The sequence below is a fragment of the Melanostigma gelatinosum genome (genome assembly GCF_949748355.1).
Source record: "Melanostigma gelatinosum genome assembly, chromosome: 10".
Taxonomy (NCBI): domain Eukaryota; kingdom Metazoa; phylum Chordata; class Actinopteri; order Perciformes; family Zoarcidae; genus Melanostigma; species Melanostigma gelatinosum.
Window position 1 is genome coordinate 21,866,060 of NC_136643.1, and position 24,358 is coordinate 21,890,417.

The 24,358-nt window shown below is 43.6% G+C and overlaps 1 protein-coding gene across 3 annotated transcripts in view; it reads left to right on the plus strand.

The window, feature by feature from the left end:
* The window catches only part of LOC306783490 (partitioning defective 3 homolog B-like), a 164,182-nt gene that overhangs the window by 135,739 nt on the left and 4,085 nt on the right, over positions 1-24,358 (plus strand). For all 3 annotated transcript variants that reach the window (XM_079277159.1, XM_079277158.1, XM_079277160.1), the window contains one exon: positions 9,638-9,714. In XM_079277159.1, the coding sequence (XP_079133285.1) occupies positions 9,638-9,714 (77 nt within the window). The remainder of the gene's footprint in view (positions 1-9,637; positions 9,715-24,358) is intronic.

The window sequence follows — 24,358 nt, forward strand, 5'->3', positions numbered from 1 at the left end:
GTGAGAGACGCAGATGGAGAGTTGGGGGGTAGAGGTAGACGGATATATACTATCTGGGTGGCAGGGAGGGGGATTAGAGGAAGGCAAATTATCTCCTTTCACTTTTTTGGCTCCCCCTCTCCTCATCCTTCTCTCTGACCCTCTATATATATATATATATATATATATATATATATATATATATACCATCACCCCTGAATCTCTCTCTCTCTCTCTGTCCCCTTATCAACTCCCCACCTTGCACTTTCAAGGACAAGCTTAACTGTTGAGAACACTAAGGATTGGATAAACCTGTGTGTGTGTGTGTGTGTGTGTGTGTGTGTGTGTGTGTGTGTGTGTGTGTGTGTGTGTGTGTGCGCGTTGGTTTTAAATGTGTGTATGTTTTTTTACTGCGTGTATAATATGTGTCTATGTCACCACATGGATGTGTAGGTATGGTGTGCGTGCGCACAACTGAATATTGTGTGTATTTCTCCCAAGGCTTTGCAGAAGAGACTAATCCTATCCTCTCTGCTATCGCCTTTCCTTCCTTCTTACTATCATTTATTTATCCCCATCTCTCTCTCTCTCCCTGTGTGTGTCTCTCTCTCTCTGTCTCTCTGTCTCTCTCTCTCCCCCCCACACTCACTGTTTCCCTTCCCTCACTCTCTTTCTCTCTTTCATGTCCACCCATTACTTGCCCCGTGCTCTTTCTCCCTAAAATATACAAGTACATTTAAAATATACACACTCAAAAATAGCAGCATTTTGAAATAAAAAAGTGCACAGCTGGCTCCAATTTCACTGTTCAGGATCAGATGATTGTTCGTGTGTGTGTGTGTGTGTGTGTGTGTGTGTGTTGTTGTGGTGACTAAAATCTCTTAACACATTCACATTATGTGGACTGAAATAAGTAACTCAAACAAGATCATATGGTCACACTAATTATGCTACACGGTCTTGTAAGGAACTTTTAAAAGGTTATGAAATGGCTATTTATGGTTTGTTATTCTTAATGCCTGTACTCTGATCCGATTCCCAGTGAAATCTGACAATGCAACCTACGGCTCTCAGCTTCACCAGAAACTCCTTCAGCAGGGACCAAGGCTGGACGTCCGACTCTGCTGCAGTAAAATGAGAGCTTCTCTAAAGGGACTCTGGTGCTTTTCTCCACAGGAACTGACAAAATAAACAAAAAGCAAACGTTTCTCGTAGTTAGTTCTTTGTGACCACCAGAATCTGATGATCTGGCATTAATAGGACTTGATGATTTTACAAAGTCAGCCTAAAGTCAAGACTAAAAGTCAACAATCGACCAAATCAACTGAACTACAGGTGAGAAAGCGCCCTAAATTAGATTTATGTTTTGCATTAATATTGTTGAGGTTAAGCCTTCAGAGAATGACTCCACGTTCATGTGATGTCCTCCACAGTGAAAAACACATGTTGTTTTGTGTGTCTGCTGCAGGTATTGGGGGGGATATCACCTGATAACCTTTAAATGTCATTATTTTAACAGGATTTAATTTGATTGACAGGTCCACGTACTGATATGCATACAAACAGACGCACAAACCAAGCGCCCTCACAAACCGACCGTAAACAAGCAGGATACGCTTTGCATTGAGTAATATTAATCGCTGTATTCACGGGAGACGCTCTAAGCTGCGTGCTTTGGGGAAAATTGACCTTCTGTGGTCTTAATTGTACGAGAGGCTCAACAGCGCTGTGACATTTAACAGTGCTCCCCTCTTAATTTTTAGCCCTTTATTCTAGTGCTTCGCTGACATTTCAGTAAGAAGAGGTTTGTGAATAAAGATGATTGGTGCTTCTTTGGTGTTGTAAACAAATAAGCCGATTCGCCCGTGATTATTTTATTCTTTCACTCTCTTTCACTTCACTTTTGTTGTTTATCACCTTCTCTCTCAGCAGGGCCGAGTGAGATTTTACAGCCTTGTAGCGCAGCGTGACCAAAATGCTGTATGTCTGCAGAGGTTTCACAGGGTGGTTGATCAATAGCAATGACTCAGCGGTTACTCTGCCAGGTGCGGGGATTTCTGGCTTTGAAACTTCCCCCAGCCCACAGCTTTTACTGTGTTTTGTAAACACACAGAGAGACACCACCCACTTAGATGCATTTTCATCTGTTCACAGATGCATCGCGATGCTACGAGTCGGGGAATAACAGTCCAACATATTGTGTTCTGAAGCTAAGAAACAAAAAGACAAAGCAGTATTATTGTACCTGAATTGTTAAGTGCTGTGTTTTTTTACGATTCAGCTTACTCTTATAAAGATATACAGTATTTTAGTTTTTTCTAGTGTAGTGTTGGATGAGGAAATCAATACCGACCCCCTTCTGCATGTTAAATATGAAACTACAGCCTGTTAGCTTAGCTTAGCAGAAACACTGGAAATAGAGGGGAAAGTTAGCCTGGATCTAAAGCTTACTAAATAGTGCACCTCTAAAGCTTACTAAATAGTGCATGCTATCTCTTTTTGTTTAATGTTTCATACAACGATTCCCCATTTTATTTTTTTTCTGTAGTGCATATCTTACAAAAAGTTATACTTAATGTGTCTGTGCTCTACTACAACTGTCCAGCAACACGTGTCAATATCCGCTGGTTACAAGCACACAGTCTTTTCAAAATAAACTTCACCGGAAGCAACTCTGTTGAGTTTAGGCAACAAAACTATTTGGTTGGGTTTAGGAAAAGCTTGTGGTTTGTGTTGACTCGTTTGTCACTCAGTGAGTTCTCGACCAGTTAGCTTAACGTTAACCGCGCTCTTTTCCTAGTTGAGTGGTTTTGTTGCTCAGCGTCATAGTTTTAAGCGAAGGAGCACTGACGAAGCTGCGCGTTTTGACGCATTGGGCTGAGAATATGTTGAACAGGACGTAGTTGACTTTGTTAGAGCGACTGTCTCGTGGTTAACTCATTAGAAGAATGACGAACTATGGAAAGGCCTCATTAGAAAAGCTGTGTGTGTGTGTGTGTGTGCAGAGGTGAACTTGTATGTGAATAATGAGTGATTTATGAGTGTGCTTGTCTAGTCTCTTTCCTTTAGTGCTACTTTGTTAAGAGGCTGTAGTAATTAGCCTGTGGAAATGGATGGCTTTTCACCAGCAACTGCAATTACTGCTTTCTCTGGAATGGATGGATGGATGGATGGACCGAGGGAGGGTATGTAGTATGTAATGGATGGATGGACCGAGGGAGGGTATGTAGTATGTGATGGATGGATGGATGGATGGACCGAGGGAGGGTATGTAGTATGTAATGAATGGATGGATGGACCGAGGGAGGGTATGTAGTATGTGATGGATGGATGGATGGATGGACCGAGGGAGGGTATGTAGTATGTAATGAATGGATGGATGGATGGACCGAGGCAGGGTATGTAGTGTGTAATGAATGGATGGATGGATGGACCGAGGGAGGGTATGTAGTATGTAATGAATGGATGGATGGATGGACCGAGGGAGGGTATGTAGTATGTAATGAATGGATGGATGGATGGACCGAGGGAGGGTATGTAGTATGTAATGAATGGATGGATGGATGGACCGAGGCAGGGTATGTAGTGTGTAATGAATGGATGGATGGATGGACCGAGGGAGGGTATGTAGTATGTAATGAATGGATGGATGGATGGACCGAGGGAGGGTATGTAGTGTGTAATGAATGGAGAAGGTGAACAAGCTTGCTTTACCGTGTCTTCTTGTTTTTTACTGCTTGAGTGGAAGTGGACGGTATCACAGTTTTTTGTGTGTTACCATGTATGGCATTGTTTTTATTTGACTCACATCTGAGACCGATTTAATGTTTCGAGGCGTGCACTTTAGATTGGTGATGATTTATATTTTCAAGTCCAAACAATCTTTTGATTATGTCAAAGAGTTTGCGTAAAGTTGCACTTTACCACGAGAATGACTGCTCGTCGTCTTTTACTGTTTGCTGTCACTGACGAGCGTCCTCAGGTGGCCTTCCTCCAAACACACCCGTCTACAACTTTGTCTGGCTACACACACACACACACACACGCATTGTGCATTAAGAGTATCATAGGCAGCAGATACGACGCACACACACACACACAAAGAAATCGCTGCCTCTTCAGAGCTGTGTTTTAATTGAGTCAGCCAAAAGTGCTGGCTGGGCAGAACGATATGACACGGATTAGAACAAGCCTTCCTTTATTCATCGATTTCTACACGGGTGGGTGAGGGAGGGGGGGGGGCACAATTGAGAGATGACTGAAAGGAAGCAAAATCTTTTTCTATCGATTTACAGAAGGAGAAAAGGACATTGGGAGGGAGACAGATGGACTGAGAGTAAAGGAAGGTGGGGATTGTAAAAGAGGGCACCATCCCCCTCTCTATCAGTTTTACAAAAGAAGAGAGGAAGAACGGGAAGGGAACAGAAGTGACTGATAGAGATTATGCTGCTTCTCTTTGTCATCATTGATTTAAGGAAGGGAGGGGAGTAGCGAAAGACAATAGGGGAAGGGAAGTGGGAGAAGGATGGAAGTAAATAGGAATTGAGCAGAGAGAGAGAGTTGTAAATTCAGTGATAAATGATGGATGGATGTCTGGAAAGAGGAAAGGTAGAAGTAATATAACAGCATGATGGGTGTGGGAGAAAAGAGAGAAGAGATCTTAAGTAAGTGTGAAGATTTAAGAGTACTCAGAGGAACCCTTTATTTCACTTAAGGAGAGTTGGTTAACGAAGGGGAGAAGACGAGGTGTGGACACGGAGAGCGAGGGAGGAAGAGTGAGGATGGAAGGATGGAAGTGGGAGGTGAGAAAGAGTCAGAAGGGGGGGATGAAGAGGAAGAGAGAGATATCTCATGAAGAAGTGTTGAAGCGGAGCACAGAAACAGTTGAAGAGAGAAAGAGACACTCCACATTTCAGCTAAGTGGTCTCATTGAGGCAGTGTGCGGCTACCAAATGCTCCATGTCGATCTAAACCCCTTTGAAATCCTTTAAAAGTGTCTGTGTGTAAGAAAGAGAGAGAGGGGGGAATATAAGATAGAGGGAGGCGGACTTTGAGTGTGCGTCAGTGCTGAAAGTGATGGGCTGGTGTGTTTTATGGGTATATTGAAGGGTCTGTTGAAAGAAGAGTGATGAACCCCTCTTACAGTGTGCGTGCAAGTGTGGAAGTATACCGACGACAAAAGAGAGTTGAGAGTGCACAAAACAAATTTGAGCACGACTCAGTCTGTCAACGTTTGTGCGAGCACATGGCGCAGAATTCGTAAGAGCAGAATTTGATATGTACGCGAGGGAGGACAAGCTAGTAACAGGTGATCTGTGCTGCAAGAGGAACTGTGCGACTACATTTGAGCCAGCAGCAAGGATTCTCACGCTCGTAACGACCTGTTAGACTCCACGTTCTACTTTATTCACTCTTAAAAATCAAAACATGACGCTAAATGACTGAAATCACATTTTATTTGTTTGCAAATAAAGTCGTTTTTCAGCCATTATGGAGTCATTTTGAGAGTCAAATCAATTTATATTTCGGTGAGGCTGTGTTAGCTATACCTGTTTGGACCAAATATAGGTGTTATTTTATTCTTTTCATGTTTTCTGGGAATAATTTCAACATAAACAATTATTGTAACCATTGTAAGAAACACATTTTTGAGTGAGGTCCACTTCTGAGCAGAATGCTGCTCTCACAAATGCAATGAGCCTGGTAGGGGGGGTGGTTCACTGTGATCTGATCCAAGCTTTATTATTGACTGTGGCTACATTCAGAGCAACAGCATTTTCTGTAAATGGGGGGGGGGGCAAGAGGATCAGATGGATTGCCAGAATGTGGCTGAACTTCAATCTACAGTACAGATCCACACACACACAATAATTGCTAAATGCTAATGCGTAGAGGCATAAAATATGTAAATCAAATGTCTCCCTCAATATTCCATATGGTTGCCAACCGCTCCTTACAGCGAAGCTGACTTTTCCTTGTGTGGAATGTGAAAAAGACATGACCCTGACGTCCGCATGTGGGTTTGTGCTGTTGCAGCTTGCGAGTCAACAATGATTGGCAAGCAACCTTTTGCGATCTCAAGTGCTCAGAAGCTGCCAAAACAGCTGGAGAAATGTGAGAGCAGACACAGAAACGCTCAAATGTGATTCTGCTTTTACAAATGCTCTCAAAGGTTGACGTGCAGACTGAGCAGCTCTCTGAATTTGTTTTGCGCTCTCTCACTTCCATATATAACCGTGAGTGTGTGTGTGTGTGTGTGTGTGTGTGTGTGTGTGCGTGTGCGTGTGCTCCCTCTCCCTTCAGTATCAGTCTCTTCTGCTCGACTTCCGCGCTCTCCTCTCTGCCTCTCCTCTGCTCAGTATGCCGTGAAATGGTTTTTCACGAGACCATTACCCCAACCAGTGCGCTGCACTACTGCCACAGCCCTCTGTGAGCCAGAGGGAGTGTTTAAATATGTGTGTGTGCGTGTGTGCGTGTGTGTTTGGCTGCGTGCATGAAAGAGACTAATGTGTGCATGTACAGTAGCTGCACTTGTAAGAGAAAGATTGTGCTTTTTTTTGTTTGTGGTGGGGAAGATGATTGTTTGCACGTATCTGTGTGTGTGTGTGTGCGTGTGTGCGTGTGTGTGTGTGTGTGTGTGTGTGAGGGAAAAAAGGTGTGTACAGAATGTCCCATGCAAGCTCAGCTGTCATAGTTTTTGCCCTGCGCTGTACTCCTGTCACAGTTCTGAATGCTGAGAGTCTACTAATACCTGACATCTCTCACACACACACACACACACACACACACACACACACACACACACACACTTGCACACACAGCTACAGACAGAATAATACAGGCAGCTACAGTCGTAGCAGGCGAGTTGTTCTGCTCACCAACAAACCGGGGATCTCCGAGTTCTTTTTAGGGATTGTCAAATTTTTGTCTATAAGCATCTTTCAGCTTTCAGACTTCTTGTGTTCATCAAAAAGGTAACGTTTTACACAAAGTCATTACTTTTGTGACATTCTGTCCCGCCTGTGTGAGGTGCTTATTACTGCCTGGTTTGCGTGCTCTGCATCCCGGCCCTCAGAGACACACCATGTTACCTCGTCATCATGAAGTGTTTCTCGTGAACAAGCATATTTGTAATTCATATATATTATCATATCATATATTTGTAACATCAAGTAATGCCAAACACCCTCACTATACCACTGTGTCTGTAGAAATGTCGAACCCCTTTTCCTGAGTCCACATGCACATTCATCACACACTGGTCTGTTTGTGTTTACTCGGTCTGTGGCCCCACACAGTAATCTGCTCATAATCCATGTGTGTGTGTTTGCATGCACACCTGAGCAGGAGAGCAACAAACCACATACTAGCTCAGTCTATCTGCACTGGGGCACCTGTTGTAGTCCGGGATCCACTAACCCTTCAAAAGGTTCTACACACGACATTCAGAACCAACAGAGCACCAGCATCTCACACCAAAACACATTGAATCCTACCAACAAACCGCTGCAGCCAAAAGCATGATTTAAAAGATGGCTGTCTCTGTTGCGAGCCATAGACGCGGTAGGGAAGGCAGAACGCACTGAGAGGCGGGCTAGCGCATCGTTAGTTTTGGTTTTGGTCTTTTCCGAAACACAGAACGATGCCAGCCATGTCCTGGAACTACCTTTCAGCTGTTTTCATTCCTCCAACCTGCCTCCCCGATTTGTTCATTTTCTCTCCCCTCTGTTCCCACTCATGACTCTCTGCTTTGTCCTCACCCCCGTTACTCATCTCTCCCACCTCTCAGTCTCCGTCGGATGTTGCAGTCATTCCCCCTCTTGCTATTTCTCGCTCCCTCCTTTAACACCGTGTTTGAATTGTGTCGTCGGTGTCCCTTTCACCTCCCCGCTCCCTCGTCCTCGTCTTCACCCCATTCCCTCCCTTGTTTTATAATTCACCTCTCATCCCTCCTCTCCCCCTGCTACTTCTCAATGGCCTTATAATATCCCTCCTCCTCTCTATATCGCTCTTCTCCATTCGAAGTCGTTTACTTCTCATTCGCTCTATCTCTCTTTCCTCCTTTCTTCTCCATCTAATGCCTTTTCGTTCTGCCTCTCTATTCCCACCTCATATCCTGCTGTCTCTCCACCTGAGATATAGAAGCAATAAAGACAGGTGTTCAAAAGAAAGGAGGGCCAGCAAATCTGTTTTATATGCCTCCTGGTATCGGCAGAGAGAGGAGGGGAGGCACAGAGAAGAAAAAGCCGCGGCTATCTAATCCTCAGCACCTTTTGCGTTGACAATATAATGTTGAGTTGAAGAGAGTAACCCTAGTTTTCTATAAAAACCCTCCACCTTTGGTCTTCACCACTTCAGACACACACACATTCATCCTCCATCCATTATCTTCTTTTAGATTCAATGGCAATTGTTTACTCTTTCTTCCATGATGTGGGCACATCGTGTACACACTACTCCTGCAGGATAGTATGGCTGCAAGATGACTCGGATGACTTACGGTAATGTCCTCTCGGAGGTACAACGGTGTACTTAAACAAATAGTTACGTGTTATGCAAGTGTATCTGATGGAGAGATGTGTATTGTCAACAAAAGCGCCATTTAACAAGTGGCAAAGGTGTGATAGACTAGATTTGATGGGCTATTTCCAGAGACTCCACACTACACAGACCCCTGAAGGGACTGTACAATGCTGCATATAAGTATTGTTTTTACTGCCGGAGTTCAGCGTGTATGCAGAGTCACTGCAACACTCACCTCAATCATATCTCACTCTCTCACCCCACATTATGTTCAAATAAGTCCTGTTCACAATATTCACTGTGTCTCACAGAGAAAATGGTGTGTGTGTGTGTGTGTGTGTGTGTGTGTGTGTGTGTGTGTGTGTGTGTGTGTGTGTGTGTGTGTGTGTGTGTGTGTGTGTGTGTGTGTGTGTGTGTGTGTGTGTGTGTGTGTGTGTGTGTGTGTGTGTGTGTGTGTGTGTGTGTTGACGTTTGGGGTTTACTCGGCTTCTTTAAGGAGCGCCGTGGCAGCTGGAATCTCCCTACTGAATAGACCGGGATAATCTCTGAGAGAGAGAGAGAGAGAGAGGGAGGAAAAAGAGAAGAATGGGAAGAAGTGGAAGGAGAGAAAATGCCATGTGAGGGTGAGAGAGAACCGGTGCAATGAAGCGCAAAAGAGGAAGTAGAGATTGAACCGTCAGCAGCTTGACTTAATCTTTTCTTTTCTTGATGGAGATGAGACGGGACTCTGTATGTGTGTGTGTGTGTGTGTGTGTGTGTGTGTGTGTGTGTGTGTGTGTGTGTGTGTGTGTGTGTGTGTGTGTGTGTGTGTGTGTGTGTGTGTGTGTGTGTGTGTGTGTGTGTGACTCCATCCTGTTTTGAAGTAACCTAATCTAGGATGGGGGCCTTGTCCAATTCCCCCCCCCAAGACCCCCTCAGTAATCCCTAATAACTAGCCTTTGTAAATCCTAAATTACCCCTGTATCGCGAACACAAAGAGAAACCCACTCATGAACACGCATATAAAGGAAAAGGGCTGATGGGCATGCACTGCACATGCTTTTAGGCCCACAGTATAGCAGTTTATTCGTATTTTGGGCAGAGAATATATATAGCTTTAAGATATCAAAACTAAGAAGTTGTCTCTCTTCTCCAGATGCCGGGCAGAGGGCCTGATCACCGGTTGGCACCACGTTATGAAGAAGTGGAACGTCAGTATGCCTCCCTACCAAGGTACTGTTTCGTCCAAAAAGACATATTTGATTGCAGGTATCACGCTTCTCTTCTTTTCTTCCTTTTCTCTTTGAAGCGGCTAATTACATTTGTCTAGTCTGTGTGTCTTTCTGTGTGTCTCTGGAGGCCTCAGTCTCAGCCAGGAACTCGCCTTATCCCCTCCCTGGGGAACACACACTCAGAAAGGGGTTGAAAACTGATCCCTGACTCCTCGATCTGCTCCCCCACCAAAACTGACTTTGGCTTAGGCACAGTCAGTTGTCTTTATGTTGTATTAAACTGGAAAGCCAGCAAATTTCAAAACTTATAGAAATATATAATTATATATTATTTTAAGAACTTTACTGCCTGATTTATTGTGTACATAACTACCTCATCGTGGATTTAGCTCATGTTATACAGCTTGTTTTCTGCTTCTTTGAATCAGCAACGTGAGCCGATGTCAGACAGCGGCTCCTTACCAAACAAGACCGCTATTACAGCATTTTACAAGTCAAAGAAAGCATTTTAAATTTGTATTGTCATGTGTTTCCTGATGTTTCATTTTTTTCATGACTAACATATTTTTCAGTCAGACTTAGCACCTCGCTCCGCTGTATTTCTATTTATTCTGACTGTTGTAAAACAAAAAGGCGGGTGAGGACTCAGGACAGGAGACACTTGTCTCCAGTCAGACTTGACAGTCAAGCAGGGACCTGAACCAGCAGACTATCTCTGTGCAGCATGCGTTAGCCTATTGAACTGTCACTAACATTAGCCAGCACAAGAACAAGAACAGCTTCCTGAGTATACTGATGAATTCTTGAAGAATTCCTTCCTTTTGTTTTCTCGTGATGTGTTTTCTGATGAAATCAGATCAATTATTAAAGCCACAGTTGTTTAAAAGCATGTTTGAAATGAGCTTGGAACATGTGTGAGACCTCAGCTGCTTACTGACCGTTTCAACGTGCTGTTCTCGATGTGATACACAGTCGAACACATACCTGGTCTACAACCATCATCACTCACTCCCGGGCTTGCAGCATCTCGTTTTTCATTTGCAACCTTTCCACTTCCACAGCCTGAAACTTTAATTATCTTCACTTTCTTCACTCTTGCACTATCTTTACATCTTCTTTTTTTTAATCTTTTATCTTCTATCCTCCACTGTGCTTGATTATTTTTTTCCCATTACTTTCCTAAGATGAATTGTACTGTGGTAATGCACTTACTTAAAGCCACTTAATATACCCGGCAACACTGCACTGTAAACTCTTATGTATCTAAAAATATAAATATCTTTAAGTGAAAATAGTGTCAAATTAAACAGTTAAAAACTCAGAGTAGTTGTTACTAGCTTTTTCTCACCTCATTTTATTTTGCTTCTAAGAACCAACACCTCAGCAGACCATCAAGCCAACAACAAATGTTTATTTGTGTGTGTGCGTGTGTGTGTGTGTGTGTAAAAGAGAGAGAGAGAGAGAGAGAGAGAGAGAGAGGAAGCCAATGAGTGGAATGACAGACAGAAGTTAAGAACGTTAGAAACTTTATAGCCAGGTTCCCACCCCTGTTAAAATGGTACGGGAAGGCTATTTCACACCTCTTTCTTGAGTGTGTGTGCGTGCGTGTGTGTGTGTGTGTGTTTGTGTGGTGTGTGCCTGATAGAGAGAGAGAGTGAGAGTGTCTGTGTGTGGGTGATGACTTTGGCAGATGGGAGCGAGAACAGTGATGATAGTTTTGAGGTCTGGCTGTGGTATCTGAAAAGCCTTGGGAAATTGGACACACACACACACACTCGCATACAGTACACCCTGTCTCTGTTTCCACTTTCAGACTGTAATCCCAAAATGCTGCGCCAATTTTACATGTAGGCCTCGTGTCTGAAAAGGGCCCAAGTCATTTCTCCGTAAAGGTCCCTCTGATACTTATTACAACCTGGTAAAAGTTCTGAAACATTTTCTGCATGGCTGAACTGTGATTTTAAACAGACACATGGCCGACAGCACAGCTTTCTCATGTAGCTTGTTTTTACATGTAGCACACGAAACGAAGGCTAAGAAGCGACGCTTTCAAAGCAGCAGATTTTACTTTGAAGGGCATTTCCCTGAGAGTAACTATTTAAGTGTAAGCGGGATTCTCACCACGGAGAGTCTACACGTTTTCTCCTGCTGTCAGTTACCTCGAGAGATATTTCAGCATAGTCAGAGAAAGAGATCACGTTTGGAAACCACGTCCCGGCTCTTGACCTTATCCAAACATATTATTTTGCCGCCGCCACAGAAATAGCTGGCGGGCTGTGTGTATCCAGCGTCTGCACGCCTGTGTACCTGTTCGTATTATTCCAAGTGAGTCCATAAATAGCTGTGGGGTTGCTTGGTCAGGTGCTGTATGTTTGACGTGAAGTCAGTTAACTGGAGCGCGGGGTGAGTTGTGTGAGACGAGACTTTGATGGCTCTAAAATGAAAACATGACCCAGCAGTGGATGATGTTTCCCTGCCTAAAGCACAAACAGCTAACAAACTGTCAGCAAATGTCACTGCATGAAACAGAGAGGAGTCTGTCGAGGGGATCTTGTATATTTTGCTCGGCTATGAAACTACTTTTGTTTTGGTTGTTAAATATATCGGAAAAAGAAACGCAGCCACTAAAGTATTTTAAACACGATTTTAAACGTGGCGACCCTTTTTATATACCGGTATACTGAAACCAGGAAAGTTGTGGTTAAATGCTTTGCATCTCGGTAATGTTTTAGCATGAATGGATGCATAAATATGTATGAAACAACTTTACAGATTAGTATGCGTGTGTGTGTGTGTTTGTGTGTGTGTGTGAGATTCGGTCATTCTGAGGTCAGTAGATGGCTATCAGAGTGTTTGTATGGTCAACATTAGTAGGTTGCGGCCCTACCATGTGTGCCCCATTACTGCCCCATTTACACATTCTCACTCTGTCTCCCTCACACACACACACACACACACACACACCCCTGTACTTCTATACTTGCGAGGACACGCATTGACATAATGTATTCCCTGAACCTTAATACCAAGTCTGAACCCTCAAACCGGTCTTTGAAGGTCTGTTCGGAGGTGAGGACCGGCCCAAATGTCAAATCTCAAACTCAATTTTGTTCCCGCAAAGACAGCTGTAAATGCACACACACACACACACACACACACACTGGTAGACAAAAGAAAGAGGATAAAAAAACAAATAAGTTGGCAGATTCCACACCGTGGCTCATCTTTACTCTCATCAACGTTGGATTGTGACAGGAACGTTGACGTTAATGGTATCATCAGTAAAGAAAGCAAGAAAAGACTGAATGACAATGTGTGTTGCAACCCACTCATATCACAAACTAATGAACTTATCTCATGTACGGGGGTTTCCAAGCACATAAGACCGGACTAAGTCAGCTTTGATTAAAAACATGGTTTTGCTCTCCACGGATCTCTGCTGATAACAGCACACGGTTGTTTGAAACGCAGCCTTGACCCAATTGGATTAGCTGAACACACTTACCCATTTGTCCTTGTTATTACCCTTATTGGATTAAAAGAGCCAATCGGAATTGCTGTTCAGGTTTCTGGGAAGGCTGTCACTTCCTCATTACAATGCTAATTGGATGGTTGGTAATTAGAAAGATGTTGCATTCAGCGTCTCGCGCTCTGTCTCTGTGTGTCTCTTTAAGTCACAACGCCTCATTTATTCCCCTCTACTTTCTGCCGTTCCTTCCCCTCCTCTTCTCCTTCTCATTCTCTCTGAACTTGAGGTGAAAAGGACATTGTTGAATATTGTTTCACTCTGCTGGGGGGGGGGGGTAATGAAACGGGAATGTCTCTCTAACTCCTCTCTCTCTGTCGCTCTCTCTCTCTTGAGAAGACCTCCCAACCAGGCCCGAGAGTTTCCCAGACCACTTTACAACTGTGGCACAATCCTCCCCATTGTCCGGTTCTTTTTCTGCGTCTCCGGACTCGGCGAGTCTCTGCTTGTTTGTTAGCCATGAAGGGGACACCAAGAGAGACCCTGCCCCCCCCCCCCCCCCTTTCCATCTTGCTTTTTCTCTCTTGACCCTATCTTGTTTCTGATGTTCTGATCGTTGCTGCTTTAAAGAATTCTGGCCACAGCTTTGATCTTGATCTTGGACTGTAAAAAGTTGGGTTACAACCCGTAATGTGTTGCAGAACCACAGCTCAACAAGTGTGTGTGTGTGTGTGTGAGATATGCTTTCATATGTCTGGACCCTGGGGTGAGGGAGGAAGTTTTTCTTTCAGGTCCCAGCCGGTGAAGGTTGTTTGGGGTATGCTGGCGTTGAGCTGATGTTGAGTGATAACGTGCTCATGTGGAGTCGAGCAGGTGGTGAAATGCCACACTTTTTTTGCATTGTGGTAGAAAAATGCCCGGGTGAAGCACATCCGTTGGTCGATTACTCATTCTGTCCTTCCAAAATTTGTATCACGTCGTGCTATAATGGCCGGCGTTCGCCTTAAACTTCATGGCACTTAACTCATCACCATAAATGTGGGAAATACATCAAGGAATGTTCCATTGTTATTTATGTCTGTCTGAAGAACAAGAAGATCGACCGCGCTTCATACATTTCTATAGTTGCAGCTGTGAAATGTTAACATCTGGGAGCAGCCTAATGACCATCTGCTGCTACAAGCTTCTTCTTTTCTTTTTTTCAGGAATTCTCAAACTTCCATTGGAAAGTTAAATGATAATTAAAATGTGTTTCCGCATGCATGCAAAAATCTCCCAATGACATAAACTACGAAAAGCGACATGGTGAGTGAGTGCAAAAATGTAGCCCGTATCGAATTCTTCGATGCCAAATGGAACGCGTCAGAAATTGTTATGATTCATGAATCTGTTGAAACAGGAAGCAGCTCATATTACTGCAACAGGCGGGGGTTTGTCGTTTCAATAAAGCAGTGAGGCTGCGGTGGTCAAGTTAGTGAACGGATGAACATGTTTAACTGCTTCTCCAGTGTCCTACATTCAGGACTAAAGTTGTTTTCAAGGAAACTAAAGCCTAACAGTCAGTGTAGAGCAGCGACGGGTTATGCAGTTGCTTGTGCACAGGTAGTGCAAACCATAACTTTCCTTAAGGCGCCACACTAACACTGAGATCACCTTTGTGTGTCTGTGTCTGTATGTCTGTGTGTGTCAATCCCCCATCTTGCTGTTACAAGCGCCATTTCAGAACTCCTCTTCATGCACCAAATTATCGGCTATGGGGGGATCGTAATTCTGTCAGCAATTTGTATCCCGTGGTCACGCACGGAGCACAAAAAAATGTCCCCAGCTTGAAACGATTACATCTTGCTGAGGGGAACCTTATTGGCTCAAGATGTGAAATAATGGAGGCTATTTGTACGGGATATGACATTATCTGGAATGGATTTCATGATGTTTCAGGAAGTCACCCGCTTTGCTGCCTAAGTGGTTATGTATGATACTGCAATAACTGAACGTCATCTTTACTTTGAAGAATTGCAGCGAGCACAGACGGACACGGCCCGTTCATGTACTTACAAGGTGCAGCCAATTCATTGTGATGTGATGAATCTGCCTTTATGGCTGTCGCACATTCAAATGTCCAAAAGTTGATATTGCTAGTGTCGCGGTTTGCACCATTTAACATGACTTATGGCTTCATTTGAAGTTGCTATTTTCCAGAAGCCCCTGGTTATTATTTATTCTGATATTACAGGGAATATATATATATATATATATATATATAGTTTGTATAGGTGCATTTCAGAGAGGTCAAAAGCAATACCCGACTCTAACATTTATGTAATATTTACATATTTTTGTCTTCAGTCTTCTGTCACTGATTTGTATTTATAGTTTTTAAAAATAAGAAGGAAATGTATTAATAAGAATCCTTGTATTTTTGATATTAAATCGTTTCTTGGAAAGACATTTCCCACTCATTGATATCTGCTGACACAGTATCAGGGTCCCTATTTGTAACAAAGTAGGACTCGTGTCATCGTTTCTCATCCGTCGAAGAGATAAAACAAACAAATCCGCTGTGTGTGTGTTCGGCCATCGAGCTGCACCGCCACGTTTCAGTGATGATAACAAGATTAACTGTTGATTTCAAACTCAATGTGTCCGTGGTTGCTCGCAGTAACTTACATAAAGGGTAGAGGAAGATAATAAACACAGATGAGTATTTCAAATTGATTAAAGTCAAATTGAAGGCTTTTGCAAGGACACAGTCACTACGAGCAACTACGACATGTCGACCAGAATACATTTTTTGAGAAGCAGTAAATTGTCGGCCTCCATGTTTTGTTTTTTTGCCGATAGCGTCATTGCTCAGTTTCCACTGGCATGGCCGTATTATGACGGGATGCGAAACACTGCAAATCCTCTTTGTTCTGCCCTCTCTGTGTTTCCGAGGCAACGGTCTCCCACCATCTGGAAGGCCTTCATCCCTCAGTTCCGCTCACTTTCCTCTCATGGCTTTCTCCTCTGTCCTTCCCCATCTCATTGTCTTTGAGTGCTGTTTCTCTCTTTAGTTTGTCAGAAAGTGTTATCTTGTAACTTTTTAATGCTCTTATTTGATTCCCTCTCCTGTTTTCCACATTTCTCTCTGTGGCTTCGTCTCGTACTTTTCATCTGAAGTCCTTACCGTATTACCATATCCTCTCACTTGCGCTCCTCTTTGTATCCTCCTGTGGTCATTTCCATCTCGTTCCCTGCCGGCGTTTTGTCTTTTGTTTTTTTCTCTGAACACTTCAGCTGTGTTCTTTAATACGAGTGCTCTGTCCTATGCAGCCTCACACACGTTCATACGCCAATACACACACGGGCAAATCTGCTCACACACTTACATGCACAGGGGAATGTAATCATGTTAGTTTCCTGGACTAGTCAGTTTGTAATTCATGATATCCAGGTGGATAAATCACATTTGACAGAACTTTATTGACAAAGACAGATAGGAGCCCTTGAAAGGTGTTTAGTTTCATTCAAACGTGAACAGTATAAGCAAGCATCCGGTGAGTGTGTGTGCGTGTGTGCACGTGTGTGTGTGTGTGTGTGTGTGTGTGTGTGTACGCTAAAGTAGGGCCCATTATTCTCAGCAGATGCTGACCTACAGCATGCCAGTCTCTGGAGGGCAGCACTTGTCTCTCTACTTTTTTTTTTTCCTTCTCTTCTTCGCCGTTCCCCACCTCTCCACCATTAATTTTCTTTATTCTCCCTGCCTTCTCATTTTCTGCTGCTTCCTCCTCCTCCTTTCATGTTTTCCTTCTGAGCTTCACAAGACATCCATCTGGGAGGTTCACTCTCCGCTACCTGTAGTCCTATTTGTCATTCCTTTTTCATCGGCTTCCAAGTGTAAAACTCTCACTCTTTACCCATCGTCCCTCCATCGTATTGTCTTCTCCTCGTCTTCCCCCTGTTGTGGTATTTGTACAGTGCACACATTTTCACACTCAGAATTGTGATCCTCAAATGAAATGGCAGATAATACATGTAGTGCACTATGTAGGAAATATGGAGACACAGCCCTTGTCTTGTTCCTTCCTCCTCCTCCTCCTCCCCCTCTTCCTCCAGTCCCATCTGTCTCAGCCCTCTGCGGTCACACCTCTTTGTCTTCTGTTTACGCTATCTCCTCAGTCTCTTTACATTCATCTCCCTTCTCTCTGTCCTTTGCTCTGTGCTGCTGTCAAGGAATACAGATGACGATGTTAGTCTTTAGTGGCCTGCTCTTTGTCTGGAAACTTCTTCTTGGTTGTTTGTTTTGAACACAAATGTGCCCCTGCTGTGAAGTCCTCAGTATTCACCTCTTTGGCAACCACAAAATTAGTATGCAGGTCAATAAAACAAAGGATTGCGTCTTCGTCTTTCTGAAATAATCCCCAGTGAAATACTGCCTGATCTTTATCGTTTGCACACTCTTAACCCTCCATTTATCGGGCCTCTTGTTGATCTTGGTCACTAAACCACTGCATCGTAATCATAATGCGGTGTGACACGCACGTACAAGTGTCACGCAAGTACATGATTTAAATACAAATACTCACTGATTGTTGTTTTCATAACAAGAGGTGACATAAACAACCAATCCTTCTAAATGATGCTGCACCACTTTTAGCATTCTGTAACTTTAGCGTGTCATAATCTGATCACTGCCACAATAGAAACCTTTTTTCCAAGAGCAAGGTGTTGGTCATCAGCTGACTTGTTGTTTTATTATGTGTGCGTACAAGTTACAGAAGGACTCTTTGATGAGTGGAGCCAGGGCGCTACTGTAGAGTTCAGAGTTTAGATCGCACAACAGCAGCTCTGTCCCGCTGCTTCATTTGGTTTTTAGGAAAGTTTACACTCCAGCAACTCCCGTCCAACTTGTGATGGATGGAGTTACATCTGCCAAATTCACGGCTTTGCCCTAATCTTCAAATTATTTTCTTGTGTAAACAAATACACATTTTAACTTCAGCTAGAAACAGCTTCTTTTGTTTAGTTGTGTGTGAAATGAAAAACAGGCTGATAAACTCAATGTCTTCTGAGTGAGAATGGAAATCATAGCAACAGTATCGGGGGGGGTAGGGGGGTCTTAGTGAACGGTCAGTTGCTCCTTTTCAAAACACAAGTCTCGGGCAGCGTCTGAGATCTCATACTAAGCACGATATACTCAACACGTGTACTATCTGCTACTTTTCGGACGCACTGAACTGTCACTTCCTGAGAGCCTCACTGCCAGTTGGTTGCTGTTATCAGCCCGCATCAGTCATTAACTTAGCTTTGCTTTCACTGCAGTTGCAGGTTTATCAATGGCACCATATGGTTTGTCCAATGTACCAAATGGTAACGAGGGTTTGAATGTTATGTCTATGTATTTGGTATGCCCCCTAATCCCAGTTGATAATACCATTCCTTAGCCTTTGACCCCATCTTCTAAGTGTTTGATGGGAACTGATGGAGTATCATGTGACCCTCAGGGGTCAGGAGCCGAGGGAGATTTAGGGCTCTCTAACACACACACACACACACAAGCACCACATTGACAGCTGAACCAACAGAATTCCATCTCTGACACACACACACACACACAGAGTGTGTAACCACTTAACCATAAGTAGGAAAACAGCTTAGTGTCTTATTGGGCTTCTCCTAATAAAAACTCTGCTGCTTCGGGCATTACTCTCAATGACTCAGCTCTGTTCTGTTAAGAGTTTGTTTTTTCCCCCCACTACTCACAGTGAATACAGTTCCAGATGCCACGCACTGTACCTGTGCGGTGTGTTCACACAGCAGCTTTGTGTGCTTTGGCTCAGTCAAAAAACAACGACAGCTGACAATCAAGCTGAACGCCTTCACTCTCTTCAACATCTTAGTTAACTGCATGAAAACAACAAATCATTGATTTTTCTTTGAAGTTATTATTTGTTTGCGACTGTTCCGTGCCACCACTATTGTACATGCATACGGTGTTATGCCCTCGTGTTGTTTTTCAAAATAACCTCTCAAGATCCTCCAGAAGGAGCAGATGATATGATTGGATTTTTAAGCACTTTACAGCATAAACGTGCATATTCATAAGAAAAAACGGATTTCCTCTAAAGTCATTTCATGTTTAAAGCATTACTTTATAGAGTGCATCACTATCCCAAATAGGTGAAGATATAGCATTTTTTGTGTAATGTTATTATGGACATAATTGACAGTATATTGATATACGTTCAAAACCAATATAGAATGTCATTTTCAAAAAAACTGTAGATGTGACGCAGGTTTCATTTTAATTCCAGTGCAATCCTCTCCTTAGATAGCAGATAAAGTATTTCTCCACCCTTCATTATTTTTCACTTAAGCTTTCATTGCCTCATTGTTTGGACTGCGATGCATCTGTGATTAAAGCTTCATAATGAAGTGTCGCATTAGGAAGATGGAACTAAGTTAGACTCCGTTCAACTCCGGGGACATTACATCACAGCGGTCCCGTTTTCACCAAATGACATTACGGCAGCAGCGGTGGAACCGTTTGAGCTATTAATCTGTTTTATTACCAGGCTGTCAAAATACCGGGGCTCTCGTTGACAAAGAGTCTGACGCTGTTGAATGCAATTTGAATGTATGAAGTGTTTTCCCAACCTCAGACCTAAGATCTGTTTGAAATGGATATCAGCACAAGGTGAGGCCTCGGCTCTATCGAGACTCATAAAGATATAACTGAATTAAAGCTGCATTATATCTCCTCCTCTTCCTCCCGCTCCTCTTTCGCTCACTTTGAATATCGCTCTTTGCTTCCCCCTCTTTCTCCCGCCCTCCTTTTCTTTCTCACCTCTTATAACCCCCCCCCCCCCCCCTCTCTCATCTCAAACTTTTCCTCTCTTCATATTTTGAGGCGGTGTTGTTTTTGTTTGTGCTTTAGTGTTTGGTTTTATTGAGACAATCCATCTCCGCCGCGGCTGTCGTTGACTCTCAGGAGTTATTTAATGTGTTGTGTCACATCGCGACGTCTTGTCTCTCTTTCTTAAAGGTATTTGTGTCTCACTGAGACAGGCTGGGATGATCGATGGTCGCGTGTGTGTGTGTGTGTGTGTGTGTGTGTCTGTGTGTTTTTCCCGCGAGTATAACAGCTGTATCCAGCCCTTTTAGAAAGAGTTAGTGAAGCGCGTGTGTTTATGAGAGAAAGCGGCAGGTGCAGAGGACATATAACAACTCCTTGTTTCCTCAGAAATCCATCAGAAATCCCTTAAATACCAGAGAATTAGAAAGGCTCACGTTACTCTCAATTACTGCCAGACCTGGAGAGAAATCTCTCAAATTATCTTTTCAAACATCTAACCTCTACTGAGCGCATCTAAGTCACTAACAATGCCAAAGAAGGCATCCCTGAACAGGTATTACATAGTTGAGTTTCACTTCAAACTGAGTCCCCGATGGCTTTCCTGTTCTGCTTGAAACGTTTTTACATTTTCTTTCGTTTTGCCTTGATTACTCTCTCAATTATGTTTAACTAGTTGTTGCATGTGCCAGAAAGCTGTTCTCATTCATTACATCTGTTTCTGTCTTTCTCTCTGTCTCTCTCTCTCTCACACACACACACACACACACACACAGACACACACACACACACACACACACACACAGACCACCAGCCTCCTCATTTGATTTGGTCTTAACTCCTCTCCAGCTGTGTGCCAATTTGCCTCCTCCAGAGTATGTGGGGTTTGGGAGGGGGTGATTAGGAGCTAGCACTGCATTTGAGCTAAGGTTTGCACTGTGTGTGTGTGTGTATGTGCGCGTGCACGTGTGTGTGTGTGTGTGTGTGTGTGTGTGTGTGTGTGTGTGTGTGTGTGTGTGTGTGTGTGTGTGTGTGTGTGTGTGTGTGTGTGTGTGTGTGTGTGTGTGTGTGTGTGTGTGTGTGTGTGTGTGTGTGTGTGTGTGTGTGTGTGTGTGTGTGTGTGTGTGTGTGTGTGTGTGTGTGTGTGTGTGTGTGCCAGCCAGTAATGGGTTCCATCCTCATTACCCCTTAATCCCCAGCTGCTGTGCAGTGCTGACTGGGTTCCTGGAGAGAGAATTCCAAACTTGCCACCGGATTTACAGTGGATTCCCTGAAGATTCCCACTGGATTTCCACCCCATTCCCATTATGTCAACTCTGAAGGCTGCAACTAATTATTATTTCATTATATATTATATATATATATATACTGTATATATATATATATACTGTGTATATATATATTGACCAATCAAATGATCCTGAAAAGCGTTTGATTGTAAAGAATGCCCGTCACATTTTCTGTGCCAAAAGTAACTTTTTCTTTTATAATGAAATAAAACTGCAAAAGACCACTTAAAGTTACTGCAGGGAACTTATACCTGGTTATGAAACAGTCTCAATTCAAGGCTGATGCCTCTATATGACCTATAAGTAAGTAAATCAGACCATCAGCCAGACGATTGGTTATTTCTTTATAGTTTTCCTTCATTCCTGTCATCGGGTTAAATTCCACGCAAAATAAGACGAGACGATCGACAGCTCGCACGCCCACTAGAAGCTCCTTCAGCTCCGGCAGCGAATAAGCACAAATTGGTCTGAGCCATGCTACACTAGGTATCATGGCAGCTTATAGATGGAACCACTGAAAGATCACACAGGTGAACTAAGAGCTCGGTAATGAGGAACAATCACATTTTCCATGTCTCAGCTGCCCAATTGACAGACTGAAGACTGGCCTTTATGTTTCTTATCCTCGTCTTGTTTCATTCTTCTTCACTCCTCACGTCACTTCATTGACTTTTTCTCTCTATTTACAGGTTCATCACTGATTATTGTAGTTATGTTTTTTAAATATCTACTGTAGTGTCCTAATAAGTGATTGAAAGCCTAAAAATTTCGATAAATCCCAGTGGATATTAAACAGGTAATAGATAAGTGAAGCACTTGTTCACAAAAGCTGCTGGTGACTCTTAATTACCTGTACATCTTTAGAGGCAATGTCTTCTTTTGTTCCTGCCTACAGCTCCTTCATTGCCTTTTCCTCACCACTTCAACGCTCTTCTTATCCTTGTTTTTCATCAGCATCTCCCCCTCGTTCCTCCCCCTATACTTGTCCTTTCCTCTCCTTCTTACTTTCCATCTTATCTCTCTCTCGCTCCCTCCCTGCCCTGCCTCCTTCACCTCCCCGTCACCTCTCCACCGCTCTTATCTCTGCCTTGGTGACGTTATCGGTGCCAGGGGCCAAATTGTGAGTGACAGATTGACTGACTGATATGGGCAAAGGTATCCAGGCTCAGAAGATAGCCAGCAAGCCACGCAGATTAGCCGGCAGGCAGACTTGTAGTCACAAAGCTCTCTAAAAGGAGAGCGAGCGAGGCAGTCAGACACATGGACGGACGGGGCAGCTGGCCGACTTGCGTGTTGGTAGAAGAGAAGCAGACAAAACGGCTGTGGCTATCAAGAAGGGAGACATTTGAGACGTGTAGCTGATACGCATCACGCAGTCGGAGTGACTTACAATACGTGTAGCAGAATAAGTCGAAAACCAGAAGACAGTTATAGGTTGACAGATGAGAGAAGCAGAAATGTAATGTGTGTGTGTGTGAGACACACTCTCGCGGCCGATATGGAGCCAGGAGGGGCAGAAGCAGACATCCCAAACATGATGGGCATGTAGTTAGTTATACACTCTCCGCTGCTGACCACCCAAATTGACACACACTGGCGTCAGCATGGAGACCACCAGCACTGTCTGTCTGTGTGTGTGTGTGTGTGTGTGTGTGTGTGTGCTCTGTGCAAGTATGTATGTACAAACCGGTGTTTGATTCAGTCTGGCTGTCCCGTGGTTGTGTGCACATTAACGTTTATCTCCAGGCAACAGGTCAGCTCTGTGATTGGTTGGAGGCCGCGGAGCCCCGCCCACTCAGCTAAGCATGTCGACGATCAGTGTCATTCGGACACTCGGTGAGAGTAACACTCCCAACACATTTATACAGAAGTACATGCTTCAGTACACATTATTGTTGAAGTGTATTCATCCAAACTGTGAGTCGGTAGGAATTTTATCAAAATTGAGAAAGTGCAGGATTTATTTAATAAATCACACATTTAATCTAGAATGTTCTGTATGTACGGAAACAAAGGAGCATAAATACATGAACAAAAATAGAAATGAAGATTAATTTTCCCTGAAAGAAGGGAAAGAGATGTAAAGGCCGACGGGTAGAATGAGAGGATGAAATGGATGAATCAAATGTCGACGGATCAAATGTAATACCTCGTACTGTTAGCTATGTGGACGACACATGTTTGTGTACTTGCTTTCCACTGGGCACAAGACACGGATATCTATTGACAGGATTGTACTGGATTACCACAGCTGAGTGTGTGTGTGTGTGTGTGTGTGTGTGTGTGTGTGTGTGTGTGTGTGTGTGTGTGTGTGTGTGTGTGTTAACTGAGCCCTATCCTTCTTAAAACTGTCACATGTCACTTATATTCTGTTGCTATGTGATCTTTGGCCGGGGTTGTGCATCTCTCTCACTCTCACTCCCTCTCTCTCTCTTTCCCTCTCTCTCTCTTTCCCTCTCTCTCTCTCACTCCCTCTCTCTCTCACTCCCTCTCTCTCGCTTTCCCGCTCTCTCTCTTTCCCTCTGTCTCTCTCTCTCTCACTTTCCCTCTCTCTCTCTTTCCCTCTGTCTCTCTCTCACTCCCTCTCTCTCTCACTCCCTCTCTCTCACTTTCCCTGTCTCTCTCTCTTTCCCTCTGTCTCTCTCTCTCACTCCCTCTCTCCCTTTCCCTCTCTCACTTTCCCTCTCTCTCTCTCTTTCCCTCTGTCTCTCTCTCACTTTCCCTCTCTCACTTTCCCTCTGTCGCTCTCTCTCTCTCACTCCCTCTCTCCCTTTCCCTCTCTCTCTCTCACTCCCGCTCCCTCTCTCTCTCTCTTTCCCTCTCTCTCTCTTTCCCTCTCTCTCTCTCTCTTTCCCTCTCTCTCTGGTCCAAAACAAATAGTTTTCAGCAGGTTTTCATGAATATTGAAGCCATTTAGTCAACAGAGAAACTGGCAAAAACTGCAGCAGCAGTATTCTTTAGTTCTAATTCAAATACATGAAAAGAACATCACAAAACAAACACAAAGTGAAGCACGGTGTTCTCAGTGGCAGCATTTGTTTGACGATTTGTTTCATTG